The following is a 24,881-nucleotide window of genomic DNA, read 5'->3' on the forward strand; positions in this document are numbered from 1 at the left end:
GTGTGCATTGCCTACCTCCTTGTACTCCATCATTTGTTCCTTTTCTAGAATTCGTTGAGGCCATGCCCTTCGTCCTCACTCTTACAGGATCTTGGATTATGTTTGGATTATCACGATATGTTGTGGTTGGTTGTGAGTTTTGGCTATTATGTCCCTCCTCGTAAGACGCCCTAAAGATGGTATTAAGTTTTTCCAACTCCATCTTTGCCATTTGGAATGTTGCTTCTGAGTGTGATGCAAAGAAATTCATTGAGTTTGAATAAGCATTGAGCGCTCCAAACCTGAACAATCATATGAATCATAATTAAAACACTAATAGAATAAGAATAAAAGAATTTTATTTGCTAATTTAATTTTAATTTACCTTGACAATTGGGTCATCTTTTGATGCTCGGATGAGTGTTCACCAACTTGTGTAGAGGAAGAAGTCTTGACATCCTTTCGCCAACGAGTTAATATTAAGGATTCTGGTATAACTCGAATGTCAAGACTTTTCATTACACACCATATATGCTTGCATGGAATACCATCGGACTCAAACAACAAACACGAACAATTTAACTCATTCTTCTCTTTGTTATATAAGACTCGGTGTCTTATCGTACCGTATTGGAATCTAGCTAAAGAGAAGAGGTATGAATCCCCTTGATCTTCCCGATGAGAAATTGAATAGGGTTGCTCTTCCTCAATCTGTTCTTTTACTTTATAATATATGTTTCTGGTGAAAATTGCGGCGGCCTGTTTGTAATATGTTTGCAAGAAATCTGTCTTACCACGGAATATGAGGGACTCGCATGCATGCTTTTGAAATCTTTAGCGACGTCATTATGGCGCATTGTGCCGATAGCATGGGCAATTTGTGAAACAAACTCTCGTAAACCGTAATTAGCAAGTAAGAATCTCGAGTACATTGTTCATAGACTCACATCTTTGGGTTGTTCGCATGCCTCCATAGAAAACCCCTCTTAAGAACGTCTCTGCCCATTGACCACGTGTGTTGTATTTCGTACGACACCAAGAATTTTCTTCAAGGCCGAATCCGTGCCAACAAAGCGGCCCATTTTTCTTCAAACTCTTCCACTGTGCAGTAGTTGTATATTAAGTCAAAGAAGCCTTTGTTGAAATCTGGAATCTTAATATTCTTTGTGGCATTGTTCCCTAGATGCCATGCACAAAGTCGATGGGTAGAGTCTCGTAACAAATGTCTGATTGCGAATCCCATCCTTTCATCATTATCAGTGAGGACTACTTTTGGTTTTTTGTTGCCCATGCAATCAAGGAACACACTCAAGAACCAAATATAAGCGTCTTCCGTCTCATCAAGTAAAACTCGCGCAACCGAACACACAAGTTTCAAAATGGTGATTGACGCCAACAACTACGATCAATGACTTATTATACTTATTGGTGCGGTATGTTGTATCAAAAGCAATAGCTTCCCGAATAACATGTAGTCTCTTCTACTCATACCATCAGCCCAAAAAAGGAATGCTAATCGATTTTCGTCATCAATCTTGTACTCGACGTAAAATTCAGGATCCATTGATGATAAGCCGTCTAAGAAACCCAATGTACCTTCTGCATCACTTGATATGTTCTCTTGCTTTCTTAAACTAGCCACTTTGTTGTACACATCTCTTAGTTGGAAAGGAAGATTGTCATACCCTCCAGATTGTAGGGCAATATGTGCTACAACGGAAGAAGTTTTGATACCACATCTATTCATGCTAATTACTTGTGCAGCTACTGCTTCAGGAACCTCGCGGTTTGCCCGAGTGAATTGCATTTGTGATGGTATTACCAAATCATGATTATGAAATGGTACAAATTCTTGACACCGCCAAAGATTTGTTTTTTGTAACCGAAGGATTCGTAACGCAGACTTGACACCCACAACGTGTTATTTCTTTTGGTCGCTTCTTCCTGTCTGCCATGTTCAAAAATTTCTCGTTCCGAAAACCTTCTTTGTTACAAACCCATCGTCGAATGTATATTTCTCCATCACTTTTCCTGGATTTTGTATCGTCAATTCTAGGACCGAAACCTTTCCATCTTGCATAAGTATAATAGAATGCCTCCCACATTTTTAGACTTACCATCTCTTTCCCTTCAATATCATGAGTATCTATTTCTGCAACTGATTTGGATAGTTGAAGTGTGTCCAAAATTTCTTGCCAGTGAGAGTTGGAGGCAATATCTACGTCCGTCATACTTTTCCTAATAATTCAATAAAATGAATATTAGTCATTCAAGTGTATGATGAAAACACATTAACTTACATATTAAAGTTAATGAAGTTGATGACTTTCCTTAAATATTTGACACAAAATTTAAGCTTTTCTGTTTTGACTACTAACAGTAATCTTTATTGTTGTACTAACTCTCATAGTCAATGGTATTGCAAATAGTGAAGAACAAATTTACCTAAAAAAACATACTATTTTCATATACGTTCTATTGTAATTTCATGCACTTTCATTAATTAACCAATTGAAATATTAAAAAAATACTCTCATATGTACAAAAAAAAAAACAAAAGTAATGCTCTTACCTAAAAAAAATCCTACATTTATAAAAATATATATTATGTAATAACCATAGAATGAACATGCTTTGAATCCATGACTCAATATAGTTGGACTCCATTTATGTGGTAAGTAAAAGATTTATTGTTTTCAAGGCCCAATATCAAGGCCCAATACCAAGATTTATTGTTCTCTTTTACAGCAACATCTATGTTTACATAAATGAAACATGGTTTGTAATAGTCTCTAGTGAACTCAAACATAGTATCACATCTTATTGGTCATAAAGATTTTATGAAAAATAAATTTTATATTAGTTAACACGTTCAACTATTGTGACGGTAATTAAATATTCATCAGTAAATATTCTATCTATTTTCATAAATTAGATAAATAATGCAATCTTTTAATCTTGTGATGTTATCATTTTTTTTTAGTATTATATATTTTTTTTTTAGAAACAACACAATCACTTATTTTAGTTTAACACTTCTTTTGTTATGAAGATTGTCTCTTGGATAATATATACTTATCTATGTTATTGTATCATATGTAATAACCATAGAATGAACATGCTTTGAATCCATGACTCAATATTAGACTATATTTATATGGTAAGTAAAAGATAAGCATATGCTCTCAAAATAAGATATTGTGTTAATAAGACATACCTTTATAATTGTAATAGGAGACTTACAAGACTATCCAAGTGAGTGAGAGTGAGATTGATTCATCCACCAAAACTCTACCAAATGACACTATAGAAAGAAGTTGAATGAGAGTGAGATCAATAACTTTTTATAAGTACTTACTTTTAGTTGTTTAATTTTGCCATTGTGAGGTCCTCATATTTGTACACTTGTAGGTGGTGTGGTTGGTGTAGTTATTTATGAAACTAACACAAGAATTTAATTTAATATATAGGCTGTAGTTAAATATAAATGTATATAGGCTAGTCAATTGGTTGGCCTATTTTGGGTCATAATCTAACTATGTATCTAGGCCCAATATCAAGATTTATTGTTTTCTTTTAAAGCAACATCTATGTTTACCATAAATCAAACATAGGTTTGTAATAGTCTTTAACTCAAACATAGTATCATATCTTATTAGTCATAAAGATTTTAGATAAATAAATATTGTTATGGTAATTAGATAAATAATGTAAATTTTTAATCTTGTGATGTTGTCAATTTTTTTTAGTATTATAGGTTTTTTTTTTTTTTTGGAAACAACACAATTAATCACAGGAATAATTAATGTTTAATTTTCTTCTCTTTTTTCATTTGGAGAGCATATATTTTTTATGATCGCCCAGATTTTATTACCACATAAGAAATCTCCAGATAAAGATGATTTAGTCCCGTACGTCATTGTATTAATTCCCTTCCAAAATAATAATAATAATAATAATAATAATAATAATAATAATAATAATAATAATAATAATAATAATAATAATAATAATAATAATGTCATTTTCCCTTTTCCCTTTCGAATCAGAAATAATGTCATTTTCCATATCCATGAATGTATATAGTGTAATCTCACATATTTTTCATGCAAAAGTAATATACTCACGTTAGAGAGTGAATATACACCATGAATAAGTAATATAGATATTACTGGATAGGCTATAGTCTATATAGTCTCCAAATTAAATGATCTGATGTGTAATTTTACTTTTTTAAAAAAAAAATAAAAAAAGTATATTGAAGAAAAGATAATAATACAGTAGTTCAAAAGCATAGTGATTTAAAAAAGAAAGAGCACAGTACATTTCTTCAACATAATTGATAGATTAATCTCTAAAGTTTTAAATTGCACTTAGATATATATATATATATATAAGATCATCATTAATAATATTAATAAAAAAAAAGAAATTACATGATATTAGGGATAGAGAATACCCTTTAACACCATGCATGCATGCATGCTTTTAAGAGTACTGTGGAGGACATGACTCAATACTAACTAAAGTTACTAATAAACACGTGAACACAAACTACAACACAACATACTCTTAGAAAAATAATATAAAGCATACCATAATAAGAAAACACAACAAAATATCATAACATAATTTGGAGAAATGTAAGACCATTCATAGGTTTGGAGAGGATGGGGCCAGTGAATGGTGCACAAAAGGCGAGTTCCCAAGACCTCAATCGAGATGAATCACCTCAGGGACTCTCGCTTCACCTCTGAGGTAGTCATTGGCAGCTTCCAAAAATGCTTCCACCGTCTTCACTTGGTCACTTCCTTGACCCTGGAGCTTGTTTTGTTGGTACATGGTCGAAGCAAGCTCGATAATCCTCTTTCGAGCCTCATCTAACAGGTCAGCACATTTGTTTTTTGAAGCATTCACTGAGTTAAGAGTGCTCTGCAACATGACACAATTGGAGCAAGGGATTACTGCTCGCTGAGGCAGGGTATCTCCTTGACCGAGAGGAAGATGGAGGAGATTTCTTGCAAATTGATGAAGGAGTCCCTAAGTTCATTGGACATACGTGGGCGTCCGGGCTGTAATTCTTAGCTGAGCCGTAACAAGAGTTAGTGGTAGGGAATAGGTTTTTGGAAATGGATTTGGTCTTAGTCATTTTTTGGTGATAAAACAAATACTGTAGTTATGGGCTTATAAATTTGATTTAGTGGTGAGGCAATTACAAATGATAAATATCTATATTTATATACACACATACAATGTCACTCTCAATTGTCGAGCAAAACAATTGTATAAACAATGGAAGACCCATTGTGATTTCAAGAAAAACCCTTAATACCCAATAGTTTTATATCTTTATTTAGCAAATTCAACCTACAACTTTATGTACTATTCTTCCTTTGCTTAATTTTAAAAGGAATAAAAATAAAATTACATGCATGAAGTGATTAAAATACAAATAAATTATAATATAATAATGGTGATCTAGCAAAGAAAAAATAGGTCATATTATATAGTTGTTGTATAGGTTACCTCTGGACCAAACCTTGTATTTATCACTAACACAAAATAAGAAAGCTTACAAAAACAATAATAAAACCATGCGTGTACTTTAAACCATGCATAGTAATAAAAGACAAAACAAATGAAAAGTAATAAAAGACAAAACAAATGAAGAAACAAAATTAATATATTATTAATTTTAAGTTTGTCATTGAAGAGAACAAATGTGTAGTCTTATCACAACAATAAATGTGTAGTCTTCATCAATAGTACTACATATTAGTAGGTACTTTGCTTTACTTTAAACACAATAAAAAAATTAAAATACAGTAAATAATATATATAAAAATAGACTCAAGTTACTTAAGAAATTTGTGTTATTCCTAATTTGTGTTGAACTAATAAAATTATTGTACTATTTAAAATGTATAACTAATCCATGATATTAGTATTTTTTTATTAAACTTATGTAATCAGTAGTTTGAGTTAATATGTTGTAATGTATAATTAATATCATGGATCCCTATTATAATATTAATGTGTTATGTTGTTGGTTAAAAAAAATGTCATAAATTATTATTATTATTATTATTATTATTATTATTATTATTATTATTATTATTATTATTATTATTATTATTATTATTATTAGGTTAGTACGTTTCACCTAATGGATCATTAGTGTGTATGTGGTCTTATTATTTTTTTTTTTTTGAAACAATGTGTGGTCTTATCAAGAGTACTATATATTCTCATTTTAGCTAATATAACCTATAACTTTATGTACTATATAACTTTTTGCTTTACTTTGAACACAATAAGAACAAAGTGACATGCATGAATTGAATAGCCTTTAAATGACATTAAAATATAAATAAAAAAAAAAAGAGGACGTTGGCTCTTAGTTGGAGACAATGTTATTATAAATATATCAATGTATTTCTCAAACTTTGAGCATTGGAAAAAGACTTGTCATTGAGCAAACAATGATAAGTGTTTAGTCTTATCCAATGGTACCATATTCTCATTTTAGCAAATATATCCTACAACTTTATGTATTATATATCTCTTTTTTTACTTTATACACAAATAAACAATAATATGCATGCAAAAATTGATTTCTTGGTTTGAAGGAAATGAAAATATATTACAAAATAAAAAAAAATAATGGTGACTATCATAAAATTGGAAAGTTTACCAAGCTACACCAAATACCATGGGTGTACTTCAAACCATTTATAAGAAATAATAATCATTAATATGAATAATGTAAATGCATGCAAAGAGATTTCTAAAAAAAAGAAAAAGAAAATAAATAAATGCAAAGCAATACATGACAAAACCCTCAACGCCTCAAACACAATAAGACTTGATAAAAAAAAAAATACTTTTACAATAATTTTTCTAGAAATTATATACTATCACAACAAAAAATTTCAAAGTATACATATATATATATTCAATGACTAATTTGTAACCAATAAGTAAATTTAGTGCTTTGATTAGTAATATTAATAATTTAATAATTTGATTTGTCTTAAATTTATGAAAATGACAAAGGTGATTACTGTTTTAGAAATGAGCAAGCCACAATTTTTAGTGGGGGATATTTTTTTTTAATTGAAAGAATATTAGTGAAACATATATATTTTTATAGTGATACAATAAAATTATTTGAAAATATGCTGAAAAAAAAATATAGAGAAATAAGTAAAATTATTACGTGGTATAATATGAAAATTATAAAATTTATAGGAATAGAAATAAAAATATGTAAGGATATAAATAAACAAGTATAAATTTTATGTATAAAAGTTTAATTTATAGAAAATTGCGAGTCAGGTAAATGATTCCTAAAGTCCTTTTTTGTCGTTTCTAGTTAACTATAGTGAATCCACTAATAGTCTTGTTGGGATGATCGGGGTTTAACAACGGATCGCACGTGCCTTCCTAAAATGCCCCCAGTCATTATGGAAACGGACTTTCAATGACGATTGATACCTGATAGTGATGATTTGCAAGCAACGAGTAACTTTGACCAAGATCGGTTCTAGTCAACTATAGTGAATCCACTAGTAGTCACGCTGGGATGATCGGGGAATGCATAACAGATCGTACATGACTTCCTAAAACGCCAGCAGTCGTTATGAAAACGGACTTTCAATGATGATTGATACCTGATAGTGATGATTTGCAAGCAACGAGTAACTTTGACCAAGATCGGTTCTAGTCAACTATAGTGAATCCACTAGTAGTCACGCTGGGATGATCGGGGAATGCATAACAGATCGTACATGCCTTCCTAAAACGCCAGCAGTCATTATGGAAACGGACTTCCAATGATGATTGATACCTGATAGTGATGATTTGCAAGCAACGAGTAACTTTGACCAAGATCGGTTCTAGTCAACTATAGTGAATCCACTAGTAGTCACGCTGGGATGATCGAGGAATGCATAACGGATTGTACATGCCTTCCTAAAATGCCCCCAGTCATTATGGAAACGGACTTTCAATGATGATTGATACCTGATAGTGATGATTTGCAAGCAACGAGTAACTTTGACCAAGATCGGTTCTAGTTAACTATAGTGAATCCACTAGTAGTCACGCTGGGATGATCAGGGAATGCATAACAGATCGTACATGCCTTCCTAAAACGCCAGCAGTCATTATGAAAACGGACTTTCAATGATGATTGATACCTAATAGTGATGATTTGCAACCAAGATCGTTTCCAGTTAACTATAGTGAATCCACTAATAGTCTTGCTGGGATGATCCGGGTTTAATAACGGATTGCATGTGCCTTCCTAAAACGCCCCTAGTCATTATGGAAATGGATTCAATGACGATTGATACCAAATAGTGATGATTTGCAAGCAACGAGTAACTTTGACCAAGATCGGTTCTAGTCAACTATAGTGAATCCACTAGTAGTCACGCCGGGATGATTGAGGAATGCATAACGGATTCTACATGCCTTCCTAAAACGCCCCCAGTCATTATGGAGACAGACTTTCAATGACGATTGATTCACTACTAGTGATGATTTGCAAGCAACGAGTAACTTTGACCAAGATCGGTTCTAGTCAACTATAGTGAATCCACTAGTAGTCACGCTGGGATGATCGAGGAATGCATAACGGATTGTACATGCCTTCCTAAAACGCCCGCAGTCATTATGGAAACGGACTTTCAATGATGATTGATACCTGATAGTGATGATTTGCAAGCAACGAGTAACTTTGACCAAGATCGGTTCTAGTCAACTATAGTGAATCCACTAGTAGTCACGCTGGGATGATCAGGGAATGCATAACAGATCGTACATGCCTTCCTAAAACGCCAGCAGTCATTATGAAAACGGACTTTCAATGATGATTGATACCTAATAGTGATGATTTGCAACCAAGATCGTTTCCAGTTAACTATAGTGAATCCACTAATAGTCTTGCTGGGATGATCCGGGTTTAATAACGGATTGCATGTGCCTTCCTAAAACGCCCCTAGTCATTATGGAAATGGATTCAATGACGATTGATACCAAATAGTGATGATTTGCAAGCAACGAGTAACTTTGACCAAGATCGGTTCTAGTCAACTATAGTGAATCCACTAGTAGTCACGCCGGGATGATTGAGGAATGCATAACGGATTCTACATGCCTTCCTAAAACGCCCCCAGTCAATATGGAGACAGACTTTCAATGACGATTGATTCACTACTAGTGATGATTTGCAAGCAACGAGTAACTTTGACCAAGATCGGTTCTAGTCAACTATAGTGAATCCACTAGTAGTCACGCCGGGATGATTGAGGAATGCATAACGGATTGTACATGCCTTCCTAAAACGCCCCCAGTCATTATGGAAACAGACTTTCAATGATGATTGATTCACTACTAGTGATGATTTGCAAGCAACGAGTAACTTTGACCAAGATCGGTTGTAGTCAACTATAGTGAATCCACTAGTAGTCACGCCGGGATGATTGAGGAATGCATAACGGATTGTACATGCCTTCCTAAAACGCCCCCAGTCATTATGGAGACAGACTTTCAATGACGATTGATTCACTACTAGTGATGATTTGCAAGGAACGAGTAACTTTGACCAAGATCGGTTCTAGTCAACTATAGTGAATCCACTAGTAGTCACGCCGGGATGATTGAGGAATGCATAACGGATTCTACATGCCTTCCTAAAACGCCCCCAGTCATTATGGAGACAGACTTTCAATGACGATTGATTCACTACTAGTGATGATTTGCAAGCAACGAGTAACTTTGACCAAGATCGGTTCTAGTCAACTATAGTGAATCCACTAGTAGTCACGCCGGGATGATTGAGGAATGCATAACGGATTGTACATGCCTTCCTAAAACGCCCCCAGACATTATGGAAATAGACTTTCAATGATGATTGATTCACTACTAGTGATGATTTGCAAGCAACGAGTAACTTTGACCAAGATCGGTTGTAGTCAACTATAGTGAATCCAGTAGTAGTCACGCCGGGATGATTGAGGAATGCATAACGGATTGTACATGCCTTCCTAAAACGCCCCCAGTCATTATGGAGACAGACTTTCAATGATGATTGATTCACTACTAGTGATGATTTGCAAGCAACGAGTAACTTTGACCAAGATCAGTTCTAGTCAACTATAGTGAATCCACTAGTAGTCACGCTTGGATGATCGGGGAATGCATAACAGATCGTACATGCCTTCCTAAAACGCCAGCAGTCATTATGGAAACGGACTTTCAATGATGATTGATACCTGATAGTGATGATTTGCAAGCAACGAGTAACTTTGACCAAGATCGGTTGTAGTCAACTATAGTGAATCCACTAGTAGTCACGCCGGGATGATTGAGGAATGCATAACGGATTGTACATGCCTTCCTAAAACGCCCCCAGTCATTATGGAAACGGACTTTCAATGATGATTGATTCACTACTAGTGATGATTTGCAAGCAACGAGTAACTTTGAAAGACATATGCTATATCCCGACCAAACTGATCGATGTACACCCGTAGATATTAATATTTAGTCTAACATATGTCATTGAGCAACACAATGACAAGTGTGTAGTCTTATCAATGGTACTACATCCTTATTAATAATCAAATAAGCAAAATAAATAAATAAATAAAGACAAAACAAAAAAAGACAAAAGAGTTAGGTATATAATAATCATCCATCTCCATATATATATATATCTCACTACTCAATAAACAAAGATTACCATTTACCAAACTTATCTCACCTCCTAACTTTAACTCAATCCTTATTTTTTCAATACCCTCTACTAGTTCACTATAACTTGCATACTTATTGCGAATGGAAAATCATGAAGCAATACCCTCTACAGGTTCACTTAATAAATCTTCTCATGAAAATAGCGATTCTGGATTCGTGCACCATTTGTCACTACCTCCATCTCCTTTACGCTATCTTAATCACATTGAGAAGAGGCTATGGGATGCTGAGCAAAAAATATTGCTAGCCGATGAACAGAAAAAGCTTTTGGTATCACAAGTTTCTTATTACAAAACAAAAATCTCAGATCTACAGCATGATTTAAAAATCCATCGACAAATATCTTCCAGGGATGCGAATGACGTTGGTAGACTAAAAAGGGCCTTGGCACATATGAAGCACGAAGCATGTACTCAATACAAAAGAAACCTTGAAATGATGATTGGTGGTGACAGTGGATCTGAAAAAACAGCAGGTCCCTAGTCAACTCTAATTTACTATGATGAGGTGTTACTGATGTTAAATTATGTAGTGTGAACAATGTTTGATTTAAGTAGTTACTACCATGTTTTGAATGTATTATTTTCGTATTTCTATGTCTAATGTATTTTGAGTTGTCATCTATTTTAATATACATGAACAACTATTTCTTAATATTTATTTGCCTTTGAAAAAAACCTTACAAATAATAATAAAAAAATTAAAAAGCATCTACTTAACTGTATAAAATAATATACCACATAATGTCAAAAGGACACTTATATAATAATATATTTTTAAAACACATTTGGTATAGTGATATGTCTTATATAAATACCCCTAAATAGAGAATGCTTAGAATACCACTTACTATTATATTGCACTTGCATATAAAAACTCTTTAAGTTAACTATGTCTTCCTCTCTTGTGACTTCTATCAATACTCGTCCAAAGTGCCATTGTGGCACAGATTCGGTGTGCCGAACTTCAAGGAGTGAAGAGAACCCTGGTAGAAGATTTTGGGGGTGTGGAAACTATGTAAGTTTTCCTTACACTTATTTTTTTTTAAAAACATATATATATAAAATAGATTTTCTTGACAAGTTTTAGCTATAGTTTTCTTGTAAAAGTTTATTTTATCTTTTTTAGTAATATTTATCATGAAGAGTTGAAAATACAATGAGTTAAACTTTTTCTTTTTAATTAATATAAAATTTTTTACTATGCATATTTATAATATAGTTTTTGAAAATGTGAATAAAATTAAATTATTACAAGCAAACAATTTTTGTATTGTTGGAAAATAGCAAGTTTTACTGTGTAAAAAATCTTAAGTTGAGGTAAGAACTAAACCCTAAATATTTATTTAAATAAGAAAAATTATTTCTAACTTAATCTGATAATATTTAAGATCATAACTAAACATGCATATCATATATTGTAACACAATATTTGGTTACAATTGGTTAAAGTCTTGCATATACAAGACCCACAAGGTAGTTACATATACAAATTATATAATTGCTTAACAATGCATATTCTAAAAGGCATATCAAGGCATAAACATCTAATGCAAATAGTTCCATAATAAACATCTTAAGTTGAGGTAAGAATCACACAATAAATATTTATTTCAATAAGAAAAATTATTTCTAACTCATAAAGATAATATCTAAGATCATAACTAAACATGCATATCATATATTGTAACACAATATTTGGTTACATTTGGTTAATGTCTTGCATATACAAGACCCACAAGGTAGTTACATATACAAATTATATAATTGCTTAACAATGCATATTCAAAAAGGCATATCAAGGCATAAACATCTAATGCAAATAGTTCCATAATAAACATCTACAGACAAAATAACCAAGTATTCTTCCAATTAAAAAGTACTCAAATGCTACTCATTGTCTCCGACCAAGTCTCTCATAGTCAGATTACTGCCGCTGGACATTCTCTTCCTGGACTTAGTTGACGACGAAGGCACCATGTTTTTCGCTCGCGACTTCTTACTTTTAAACCTTGGATCAACAGGGGATTTCTCAGGAGACTTGATAACCAATTCCTTGTCAGTATGTACAGGAGTAGATGGGGGAACATCTAAGACATTGTTAACTGAATACATCTCAGCAACATCTGCCAAAACAGTAGCCCTACACTCATTTTTTGGATGCTGAATTAGATTCATCATGATATTAAACCTGTCTTGACTGGTTACATGCTGAAAGTTGGAAGACAAAACAAATATTAGTTAATTATTGCTTATCCACTATATGAAATTTTCAATTTAAGTCTAATTTCAATCAGTTGTACTTGAAAAAATACCTCAACATCAATTTCAGCAACATTGCCTCTATTGAAGAAATGTTCCATGAATTTCATTACATATACTCCACAATCTACCCCATTATCTTGCTGCGGCACTCGTCTTGCGTAATCTAGGGGAAGTGATGCAAAGTTAAATTTCTCTCCTAATTCCAGAGCCATATCCACTTGGAGAAGATCATCAAGTGTTCTTAACTGCAAGGTATAAGAGATGAAGATCTTTAAATTACTTAATAATTTCGTTATTCAACTTGGATTCTAGTTTTCATCTAAAAAAAACTTGGAACCTAGAATGTGAAATGAAACAATCGAAAGTAAGTACCATTTCAGAAGCAGCTCGTACACGGAAATCTTTCAGATCCTTCCCGCGTGGTGTTTTCAGGCTGTCCCAAATGAATGCCTTACTCGCCAACATGTCTATGTCACACATGAACCAGTGGGGAGTTTTAGTTTTGCATGTGACCGGGACACACATCTGCATATGAAAGGGACAGAAATTTATTATTACCATAACATCATTATAATTAACTAAATGATTAAAAAAAATGCGAAGTGGTCATTACATGTTCAGTTTTTGCCAACTTGCCGTAAAATAGATCCCTCCAATTTTGTTGTCTTGCCCAAGTGCTAACAGAGCATGACAACCCAAGATTTTCATGCTATTTAAACAAAAATCATAACCATTATTATTGTTATGCAGATATCAAGTAATGGAATATTCAAGAGCTTAGAATGCAGAGTAGTGAAAACTCCGAGAAGAAGCAGATTTCTTTTGTTTTATTCTATATCAAAAGATAACATATTTTGGTAAAGAAATAATAAATAAAAAGCATTCCTTAAGTGTTTTAGACATAAATAAGTAAAGGGTATAAATAAAAACTAATGTAGAATTGTGTAAACATAAATGATCAACAACACAAAACCCCCTTAGCTTAGTTTCATACTAGAGTTCTATTAAAACTTGGAACTAGGGTAAAAACTCAATGGAAACAGAAACAACAGGTCCAACCACCAACTCCACAGCCATGGTGCTCTTAGTTATCGATTTGCAGAAAGCTAATGAGCAATGAAAATATTGAGATTCAGAGAAACTACCAAAGTAAGAAAATAAGATTCTTATTGTTGAAATTTCAATGTAAAGGAGAAAATAACTGTCAGACATGTGCCTTGAATAGAATCTTACATATTGTTTTGTTTTCTGTGCATATGTATTGCTATGCTAAGTATGAAAAAGTACTGATAAAATAACATTATATATTGTATTTGTATGCATGGTCTTTTCTGAATTTGTGACACTACAATAAAGTCTTTCCTACCTTGTTTTTTTTTTTTTTGAAAAAAATAAATAAATATGTATTCCTAAATTTGCATAGATGAAAGAGATTTTAGGCCTTTAAATAAGGAGTTGAAAGACTCGAGGTTTTGGCAACTTTCAGTGCATTGGGATTTATAAAACAAATCACACAGTTTGAATAGAAAATATAAATACACGTGCTCATATTAATACTAATGAGACTTACAGAGACCCGACAAGGCATAAACCAATATTTCGGTACTCCATCTGGGGCTGCTTCACGTTCTTTCAGCGTCAATAAGTGTGCGTAGCAACTAATAACCTGCACAAATCAACATGCCACTAAGCATAATCTCTTCGTAGTATTTTTTTTTTCTTCTAATAATGCTTAGAACAGATAAATATTAATGAAGACATTTACTGAATCAGTTATTTCCATTCTAGGCTTCAAGCACAGTAGTTGTTGCCGAAAAAGTTCAAGTTTTTGAAATTTCACAAAAGGGTACCTGCCAATGAGACAATGGAATTAGGTACAATATATGGTAATACTAATACACAGTCTTACTGAACTACCAATCTACTAATTAAAGACTTACCCTTTATGTAAATTTTTTCCGAAAACGAACATTGCCAGCTTAAATTCAATCTCGCTTGCTGGCTCCTTCAAGTGGAAAGTGTCCACATACAATTCCTTGCTTGAGTGGAATCTTTTTTCGGTCTTTTGATACGCGTTTGAAGCAAGGAGAACTTTGATGGCCGAGGTGCATTCACCTTCATGACCGATGTCTTCTACCATTGTCAAATCCACAGGGCCAACCTCATATTGATTGTTGGTAGGCGGGTTGTCAAACTCCAAATTTCTTGTGTTTTCATTTCCAAACTGATCCTCATTTGAAGTGCTCATCGAGCTAGTTTCTTTGTCGGCCTCCTCATCATCTCTCTCCCCGTCCTTATCACTAACTTCCATCATTTCTTTGTCGGCCTCCTCATCATTTCTCTCCCCGTCCTTATCAATAACTTCCATCAGTTCTTTCAGTAGAGATTGCCTCAACTCCATTAACACGGACTGCCTCAACTCTTTCATCACTGTTTGATGCAACTCGGCTGTCACAGATTTTCTCACCTCAGGTAATATAGCTTCACGAAGCTCTGGAATAAAAGATTCCTTAACCTCGTCAATGATACATTGCTTCATAGTGACGAAGCCCTTTCCGATGTCCTTAGAGATGTCGGCTTTGAAAGAGTCAAATAATCTTAGTAGTTCTTGACAAGTAGTGTCTAACTTTTTATCCCTCTCCTTCATTTCATCTCTTAAGATGCAGTTGCAGCATGTAGAGGATGAGGTTCCTCCCTGGTTGGATAATGGAATGGAAGTGTCTTCTGTATGGCCATATGTCTTCCTGAACATAGGCGGGTGTAGAATAATCTGCCCCAAAATGAGAAAAATTTCAAGATCACTTTACAAAAAAAAAAGTAACAATTAACAAAATTGTATTGGCCTATTCCTAATAACAAGTAACTTTGAAGAGTTGTAAACCAAAAAATGTACCTTCCCATTCACAAATCCCCCACTCTTGGAGATGAACGAGGATATTCCTTTCACTCGGTCCTCATTCCAGTAAGCCATGGGAAGGCCGAGGCGAGGAGAAGTGTACAACTTCCTTTTTATATGGCTCCAATAATATATCTGCAAAAAAAAATTATTTGCAATTAAAACTACAGTGAAAGGGATGCATAATTAATTAAAAGATGGTTTAATCCTTACTTGAAGGTAAATAGTACAACCCGGGAGATAATGAACCTTGCCCTTATCTTTCGAATTATTGAGTCGTTTTTGATGTGCTTTCAGATTCTCGTGTAAAAACTTAAAGATGAACGAAGCCCAGTTCAACTTCTTTATTCGCCCAACATCTAAGAGTGCATTTATGTACTCCTTTCTTACGTACGTTCCAGATGTCGGAACCAAGAAGGATCCCAATGCTACCAACATAAAACGTGCAACGAACAAAACATCAGCTTCTTCAGAGTTGGTTATAAGCTCCACCAAGTCTGTGCACTTAATGGATTTTTCGAGGTTGCACACTTCATTTCGAACTTTGTTGTCAGTGTCAACATAATCTTCAAAGTTGATGTCCTCACCACCATCTTCGATTTTCATAATTTCCTTAAACGATTGAATAGTGAAAGGATAAATTACCCCATGTTGGACTAGTTCAAATTTTTCAAGATCCATATGGTTGTACAAGTACCATATGAGAGAACTACGCACTGACGGAATTTCAGGATTAAGGAGGGACCCGAAGCCTATATCTGAAATAACTTTCTTTTGTGCTTCGTTCAAACCGATCACAATTTCTCTTAATCGTTCTGGACTGCATCTACATTGGACCCTACAACGATCTTCGTCATTGTCACTCTCTACTATTGGCTCATTAATCTTTTCTTTTGCAGTGATCTTCCCTGCAATTATTGATGCTTTTTTTTCTAGTAGACGTTGCAGTGCACGTTCAAGTGAGTTGTTTATACTTTGTTCCTGCAATAATGTAAAAGATCAAATTATTTATACCTTTTACACATAGATCAAGTATATCTAGCAATACAATACAATAATAATAATTATGCGACATCACACATTTACGTATACATGTTAAATTTACCTCATTGGTAACTACTTTTTTCCCTTTGTCGGAGGCCTTTGTGCGCTTAGCAACTGACTTGTCATCTTTATCGACATTGCGCTTTCCCCATGACATCTACAACAAACATTTAAATCAATAAAACTAAATATCAACAAAGATTTCAAGCCCATCATTCTTATTGTTGTAGATCTGTATTGATTTATTATTCTGTTTAAGAAAATATGTTGGATTATTTATTTCTATTTGGGAGGAACCCTTTTCTTTATTTTTGGTTGAATTAAAACCATGTAATAAGATGCAAAAGTTATTTTCAAAAAAAAAAATGCAAATGTTAAGAAAATAAAGTCTCATTCAAGAACTCTAAAGTTTGGCTGAGTATCTCAAATTGGGCAATTGAGCATAACAACAAAGATATTAACTTTTGTTCACACCAAATAAAAAATTTTCCTAAGTATACACTCAAAACAGAATCTTTAAATATATTTATGTAAAATTATGATAAGGATGTTTGTATATATTGGTAAGATTGTGATTGTGGAACTCTAGACTGTAATGTAGTATAGATTAGTTCAAATGTGTACTACTGAAAATAAAAGGCTTTAGAGTAAAGTTTCATAACTATTTTTTGTGCAGAAGAAATGATGAGACAGAGAACACTCCTTTATCCAAGACTATTCTTTATTATCTGTTTCATAAACTCATAGGAGAGAGGAATCCTTCAAGAGTAGAATAAGCAATTATTAGTAGCAAAGGAAGAGTCCTTAGAGAAAAACAAAAGAGCTTCTTCTATTGTTGATCCAAAAGAAGCAAAGACTTTGGATGTATTTTGGATTCTGAAGCCTTGCACACTATCCACCTATAGTGCTTAGAAAATTACCTTACATGATCATATATCATCATTTTACAATAACAAAAATCCATTCCTTTATTTATTTCTTAATAATTTTATCTACCCCTTTACTTTTTTTTTTCTTTCATTCATTCATTCATTATTCTTCTTGTTGTTGATAAAAATTGTAACTAAAAATTCATTATCTATGAATAAAAATGTATTCTTTTTTATTTTGGTTCTTAATTCTTATCTCCCCATTCCAACTGTGAGTTTGGTTGTTGTTTTCAGCCATAAGGGGTCACAAAAATATGGCTAAGTAGTAGTGATGAAAACAGAACAATATGAAATAAATAAATAAAGAATTCCGACCTTATGGTTTAACGTTCCTTGGTCGCTTCTTGGGTTGGCGAGGAGGTTTGTCACAGAGGTGAAATCTTCTTCGCGAGCTTCTCCGGTGGCGAATATGTAGATAGCAAGACAATAGACCCTGATTTAAGTCTTAACAGAATGGCTGAGACTGATATCTGGAGTTACATCCAGAACCAGTCTCAAGATGATATGTACAGTGCTAACTTAGCTAATGAATTGGCCTTAACTGGTATATACTAGCAGCAATGAAGTAAAAGTCTAGCAAAACAAAGGTTGAATTAAATAAATACTTAGCACTTTTATGGTTTACACAGTTCATTGAAATTGAATGTTAAAACCAAACCCCATAGCAACTTGTGCTTCATGAAGAAACTACTAATATAGCTACTTAGTAGAACCAAAATTCAGGGATCCTAATTAGCCTTAAACAAAAAACCAGTTAGTAGTTTGTAAACACAAAAAGGTGTGACATTGGATTTTCAAGTTACACAAAAAGGTATTTGATTATGACTTTCCATTATCAGAAATCAAAAAAATCAAAAGTAGTAATCATTTAAGTATGAACTTTCTTTGAAAACTCAATACAAAACAAACCAACTAACCCTCATCATAGAATAGATGAACTATGTGTGGTTACTTTCAACTTTCTCCAACTCTTCCATCCAAAGGATCAAACAGAATAAAGAAAATTATTACTGAATCTGTAGCTAATCCACAAACCCTTTCTCAAAATTTAACATAAATAAATTCATATGAATAAATCACAAAGAAGACACAAATTTTCTCAATACGAAGTTTTATAAAAACCCAAAAAAAGGGTTAATGAGCTTGGGATTAAACCAGATAAGTTGTTATTTGTTACATCAAATCCCCACAACATGTATAAATTGCCCCAACAACTAGGAAGCTCACCAGAGAAATGATTACTTCTCAAAGAAAGAACTTGAAGACTATGCAGATCACATAAGGATTGAGAAATTTGACCACTAAGGTGGTTATGAGACAGATACAACCTTTCCAACCTTGGCATTAATTCAGCAATATTTTCAGGAATAGGCCCAGAGAAAGAATTACTCTCAAGAGATAGCTGACTTGCATTAAAAGACCAATGTGGGAATGCCCCATCAAAGTGATTGAAACTCAAATCAATACTATTCAAGTTTGGAAATTTCAACTGGTGTGGCAACTTCCCTTCTATTTGATTTTTTGATAGGTCAAGTTGGGTAACTTGAGGAGCTAAACTCGAGAACCATTGTTCCGGTATAGTATCAGATATTCCAACATTCCTAAGGGTAACAGATATGAGTTCAGTTTGAACTTGAATCCACATGGGAAAAGTAGGACCTACTTTACAGTTCAAGATTTGGAGGGTATTAAGCCTGAAAGGGGGCAGCCATTTATTAGGAATTTCGAAAACAAGGGAGTTGGGTTCATCTAATGTAATTCTAAGACTTTTCAAGCTTTTGAGATTTGACAAGTGGGTTTTGGTAAGGACACCTCCCCAAGAGTTCATTAACAGGTTTGCATTTTCTAGTTTAGAGAGTTGCCCAAAACTTTTAGCAATAGTCCCATTCATTTTGTTGTAAGAGAGGTCTAAAACCTCTAAGGATGAGATGTTCCCAATAGACTCAGGAATAGAACCAAAAAAGGCATTGCTAGAAAGGAGAAGATGTTGGAGATTTTTAAGCTTTCCTAGTGACTCAGGCAACACACCATCTAGAGAATTAGAACTTAAATCGAGTGTGTGTAATATATTGTTATTTGAGACACTGTTTAAGAGTTCATGAATCCCCCCAGTAAATTCATTTGCAGAAAGATCTAAGACCTTTAGCTTGGTAAGATGTCCTAAAAATCCTGGAATATGACCCTCAAGACCCAAATTATCAGATAGATCAAGGACCTCTAGAGATTTCAAATTTGTAATCTCCCAAGGAATTGAACCCTGAAGAAAGTTCCAACTCAGGTGAAGTGTCTTGAGACTGGTAAGAGAAAGAGCAGGTTCACACTTGAGAAAATATAAGAAAAACACAACAGCTGAACTATCTACAAAACTAAACCCAATGCAGCTGATTTTATCAAGTTAGAACCATAACAATGCCAACAATCTCAATACGCAGAAAATAAGAATAGTGACCTTATAAATTCTATGTTGATTTGAACAGTGAAAATATAATTATTGTCATGATACTCAAATGACACCTTTTGTCCTAAAGTCATAACAAAATTAAAAAAAATATTATCAATTCACTTCTGGAAATTTAACAAAACTGCATAAATGAACAAAGATATAGAGAAGAAGGACATCAAAAAAGTCCATTACAGATTATGACATTGATCAAAATCATAGTTCCAGTTCAAAGTCCAAACTATAATTTGATCAATAATAAAATAAACTTTTTTCTAAAAACACATAACCAGAAACTCATCATGATTATCAATAAGTATACATACACATTTCTTATTTCCCAGATTGAAATAAATAAAACTAATATATATTTATATATTTATTTTCCCTCAATAATTATATATATGTTTGTTTGTGTGTTTATTAAAGTCTGATCTGAAAGCATTTTGAAAGTTTGGTTCTGATCTTGGTTGAGGATTAAAAGGAAGACACACAGAGAGAAATGGGAAGAACACCATGTTCTGATCCTCTATATATTAATGGAGAGGGAGAGAGAGAGAAGAAGAACATTGACTTACTTGTACAAGTAAGAAACGATTCCCAGAATTCTACATAGGACAAGGCAACATCTTCTTCGCGAGCTCCGGTGGCGATACCCTCTGTGATGTAGCAAAGGAGTTTAAGAACCCTAAAAACAACTAATAAGAACAAGAAAAATGATAATAAAAACAATAAAAATACCTTGGTGATGATCTTCAAACAATAAAAGAGAACTGAAAATTGATTTATGGCCTGTTTGGAACCTTCAAACAATCAAACAATGAAGGAGTTTTTTTACCTAAAACTAAGCTGAAAATGTTTCTTCAGATTTGAGAATAGGCGCGAAAATCAAGATTTTGGCAACTGGTTACAGCCGGTTTTACTCCTCATTTTCAAGTCAAATACCCCTTTATTTATCAAATATAATATTATATAGAAATGATATATGAAGTGTGTAATATCAGCCTTTAGATCAAAATTATTACAATCTAATGGCTATTAAAAGTGTGCAGCACTAGTCACTCAAAGATTAGATGCGTGACAACAGACAAGTCCTTATATATATATATATGGAACACTTCTTAATGGGTAATACCCATTGATGGGAACTAAAAAAAATTAATAAGGTAATAATCCAATAACCTTTTTATGGAAAGTTTCTAAAAATTATTTTTTTTTAAAAAAAAAATTATATTTATTTTTTATAAAATTGGAAATAATAATTACAACTAATAATTTGAAAAAAAAAATATAAATTATTTTTTAAAAATTAATTAAAATTACTACTTTATTATTTTATGAAATTATGAGTTTATTAATAATTTATGATTGTAAAACTAAAAATCATTTATATGTATATTAATGTGTTTTTTTTTATTAGAAGAATAGGAGCTTGATTGTGGAATCCAATTGTCTTAATATTATTTATATTCATAAAAATAAAATGCTACAATACTTCTTAGTTCTTACTTAGGCTAAAATATTATTACCATCCAATGATTTTTTTTGATATTACCATGAATTATTCTCCTAGAATAACTAATGAGGTGTTGTTCATTATTTATGTTTTTAGGATTGGAAGATGATAATCTTGTCTAGGGGTCAAATATAATTTTTTGTGCTGAAATTCTTGTGTTGGCAATTGCTATTATTCAATAATGTTTATGACATTTTTTTCTTCCTTCTTTTTTTTTTGTTAAAATTTTCTTCATTGGTTTTGTTCTTATAGATTTGGTAAGCTCGAGTATTTTAAAAAAAAAAAAACATATAAATAATTGTTAATTATTATAAAATTAAAGATTTTAGGTTTTAAAAAAAATTTTATACATTTTATGTGCATTACAGTTTAAAGCTTAAAATTATTATTTTTTTATTTTCAGTAATGCAATTTAGAATTGTAGTATGAAGAAATTTTTTAAAAAGATAAATATACACTTTTTTTCTTTTTAATCTTTAAAATGATTTTTATTAAAAAAAAATAATTTGTTAATTTTTTTAGTTGTGTTTTATTTTTTAAATAACAATTCTATTTATAAATTTTTTATTTCTATTAATAGTTTTATCTATTTTAGGAATATAGAGAATAACAAAATAGGAAATATTAATTTTTCAATATTTAATTAATGATTATAAATTTCAACCATTAGATATTTGATCCAATGGTCAAGAATTAAATACCCATACATGGGTAATACCCATTAAGAGCATACCCATATATATATATATATATATATTTATATATATATATCATAGAGAAAAGTCAAGATGAATAGATTAATAAGGTTTTTTTTTTCTTTCTTATATTTAAGTTATATGAATTAATAGTCCTTTATGTTTATGCCCCCAAAAGCCTTCTCTTGGACGTATTCAAAACTTCTATGTACGACAGGTCCTTATCATACCGAATGATCCATCGCATCACACACCACCACTACCCACAAACTAAAAACAGTTGACTTTCAAAAAATTAGTGTTGACTCGGTTTCATTGACTTTGTCCTCTGCAAACTCTCCCAATCCCAAAGATTAGAAACTCCAAAGCAGTTTCCTCTCTTTGCTTTATATATATATATATACTCCTTTGTCAAACCCAAACAGAGTTTAAAAGTTGATATATTTAATTTAGAGAAGAACAAAATGCAGTACAGAGGCGTAGAGATTACCATAATCTCAGCCAAAGATCTGAAAAGAGTAAAACACTTGACCAAAATGGATGTGTACGTCGTCGTTTCGCTCTCTGGGGGTCCAGAGATGGAACAGAAGACACCAGTGGACAAAGCAAGTGGGCCCAATCCAAATTGGAACTACCCAATGAATTTCAACATCGACGAAGAAGAGGCCCATAAGGGACGTTTGGCCCTAAAATTCGAGGTTAAATGCCACCGCAGACTTCACAGCGATAAAGATATTGGAGAAGTCAACGTTCCGGTCAAAGAGCTCTTGGATAACGGCGGTGACGGCAAGTTCATCAAATACGTCACTTACCAGCTTCGCAAACCTAACGGCAAGCACAGAGGTCAGCTCAACTTGTCTTACAAGTTCGCTAATCAAGTCCTCGAAACGACGTCGTCCACCAAGGTTCATGATACTGTTTATCAAGTTCCGGCTTTAGTAACGGCTTACTACCCCGTTAATTACGCTGCCACCAATTTGAACTTGCCTAAGTCGGACCCTTCTGTTGGATATCCAATCCAGGGCGGGAATCCAGTATTTCAGAATTCGGGTTCGGGTTCGGGTTCAAGATCAGGATTGGGTTATTCGGAGTATCATAATCCGATGTTTGTTTACGGCAGCTCAGAATTTGTTCAGCCACATAATAAAGCTGAGAATCCGGAAGTGGATGCCTGCTTTTTTCAATAGTTATTATGATGATGGGGTTGGTAGTTAATGCTAATTTCCTTCGTATTATGCTTCGTTTGATTTTTATGATGTTTTTATTTCCTCAAAAAAATGTGAATAGATTTTTTGTCAAGAAGATTTGATTAACCTTTCCTATTATTTATGGTTTTTGTTTAATTAACTAATGCTATATAGTAAAAGGGCTTTTTTTGTAGAAGGTATTCAAAATAATTTGTTTGTGGGGAATATGATTGTATGGAAAAACGTGTAAACTCTATTTAGTTGTGTAAGAATTTTATATATTATTTTAAAAAATTAAAATAAAATATTTTTTTTATTATATGTAGTTAATTTTTTTTGATTAGATATGTAGTTAATGTTAATTATACACAACATGGTCCAACAACAAAAGCGCATCAGATCGTTTAAAACTTTTTTAATATAAGTTAATACATAATACAATTTATAATGTATTAAATAAATTTATTCTTAATAATTAATATAATACATTGTTTTATTCATAGTGTTATTTATTAATTAATTTCATTATACAACCTACCAAACAAATCCTAAACATATTGATACTAATGTCGAATCGACGAACTAATACCATTTTAAAAAGAAAAATAGATAAGTATAGAGGTATAAGAAAAATAATGAAATTTAATTTTGTTTATGAAGCATTTAATTTTAAATTATTAGCATTTTCCGAAACAAAAAGATTTCCTTTTTCTTTTAAAGTCCTACACCAAATCAATCCTTTTGTTTTAGTTTTGGAAAAAGAAAAAAAAGCTAAATCAAATAATAACTTTATTTATCTAAAAAAACTTATCATTATGCTTTTTTTTTTTTTTTACACTTTAAAACATGTTTTGTTTTTTTTTTTTAATTTTATTTTTACGGAATTCTACATAAAAACCCTGATTGATAATATATAATTAATTTCACTAAAAAAAATAGGGGCTTTTTATCAATTATCTTTTGAGAAAATTACACTCCATACCCTTTTTATATTGTCCTCTTTTATTTTTGTCCTCTTTTTTAAAGTCTATCATTTTTACTTTTTTTTTTAACATTGTACCAATTTTGCCCCTGTTACTTCAAGATACTCTCCATGTGACTCTCGTTAGGGTATTTTAGGTATAATTCATATAAAAAGAGGTATGTTTCCAATAAATATAAAATTAG

The 24,881-nt window shown here is 32.4% G+C and overlaps 5 protein-coding genes across 5 annotated transcripts; 1 reads left to right on the forward strand and 4 right to left on the reverse strand.

Annotated features, from left to right (window-relative positions):
* Positions 1–1,811: 1,811 nt before the first annotated feature.
* LOC133032075 (protein FAR1-RELATED SEQUENCE 5-like) lies at positions 1,812–2,210 on the reverse strand. The gene has a single exon (XM_061105897.1). It carries the CDS (start codon positions 2,208–2,210, stop codon positions 1,812–1,814), a length of 399 nt encoding a protein of 132 aa, XP_060961880.1.
* A 9,892-nt stretch (positions 2,211–12,102) lies between these two features.
* Positions 12,103–13,508, reverse strand: LOC133032415 (uncharacterized). Its single transcript, XM_061106349.1, has 3 exons — positions 13,380–13,508; positions 13,058–13,252; positions 12,103–12,953 (listed from the first exon to the last, which is right to left on the reverse strand). The coding sequence occupies exons 1-3, from the start codon at positions 13,485–13,487 to the stop codon at positions 12,633–12,635; spliced, it is 624 nt and encodes a 207-aa protein (XP_060962332.1). The 5' UTR covers positions 13,488–13,508; the 3' UTR covers positions 12,103–12,632.
* A 1,302-nt stretch (positions 13,509–14,810) lies between these two features.
* On the reverse strand, positions 14,811–17,104 carry LOC133032076 (uncharacterized). The gene is made up of 4 exons (XM_061105898.1): positions 17,009–17,104; positions 16,117–16,884; positions 15,901–16,038; positions 14,811–15,777 (listed from the first exon to the last, which is right to left on the reverse strand). The coding sequence occupies exons 1-4, from the start codon at positions 17,102–17,104 to the stop codon at positions 14,944–14,946; spliced, it is 1,836 nt and encodes a 611-aa protein (XP_060961881.1). The 3' UTR covers positions 14,811–14,943.
* Positions 17,105–18,829: 1,725 nt separating this feature from the next.
* On the reverse strand, positions 18,830–20,620 carry LOC133032077 (receptor-like protein EIX1). The gene is made up of 2 exons (XM_061105899.1): positions 20,607–20,620; positions 18,830–20,257 (listed from the first exon to the last, which is right to left on the reverse strand). The coding sequence occupies exons 1-2, from the start codon at positions 20,618–20,620 to the stop codon at positions 18,976–18,978; spliced, it is 1,296 nt and encodes a 431-aa protein (XP_060961882.1). The 3' UTR covers positions 18,830–18,975.
* A 2,164-nt stretch (positions 20,621–22,784) lies between these two features.
* LOC115705803 (protein SRC2) lies at positions 22,785–24,039 on the forward strand. The gene has a single exon (XM_061105836.1). The coding sequence runs from the start codon at positions 22,992–22,994 to the stop codon at positions 23,712–23,714; it is 723 nt and encodes a 240-aa protein (XP_060961819.1). The 5' UTR covers positions 22,785–22,991; the 3' UTR covers positions 23,715–24,039.
* The last annotated feature ends 842 nt before the right edge of the window (positions 24,040–24,881 follow it).

Source organism: Cannabis sativa, chromosome X (assembly GCF_029168945.1).
Source record: "Cannabis sativa cultivar Pink pepper isolate KNU-18-1 chromosome X, ASM2916894v1, whole genome shotgun sequence".
In the NCBI taxonomy this organism is placed as follows: Eukaryota; Viridiplantae; Streptophyta; class Magnoliopsida; order Rosales; family Cannabaceae; genus Cannabis; species Cannabis sativa.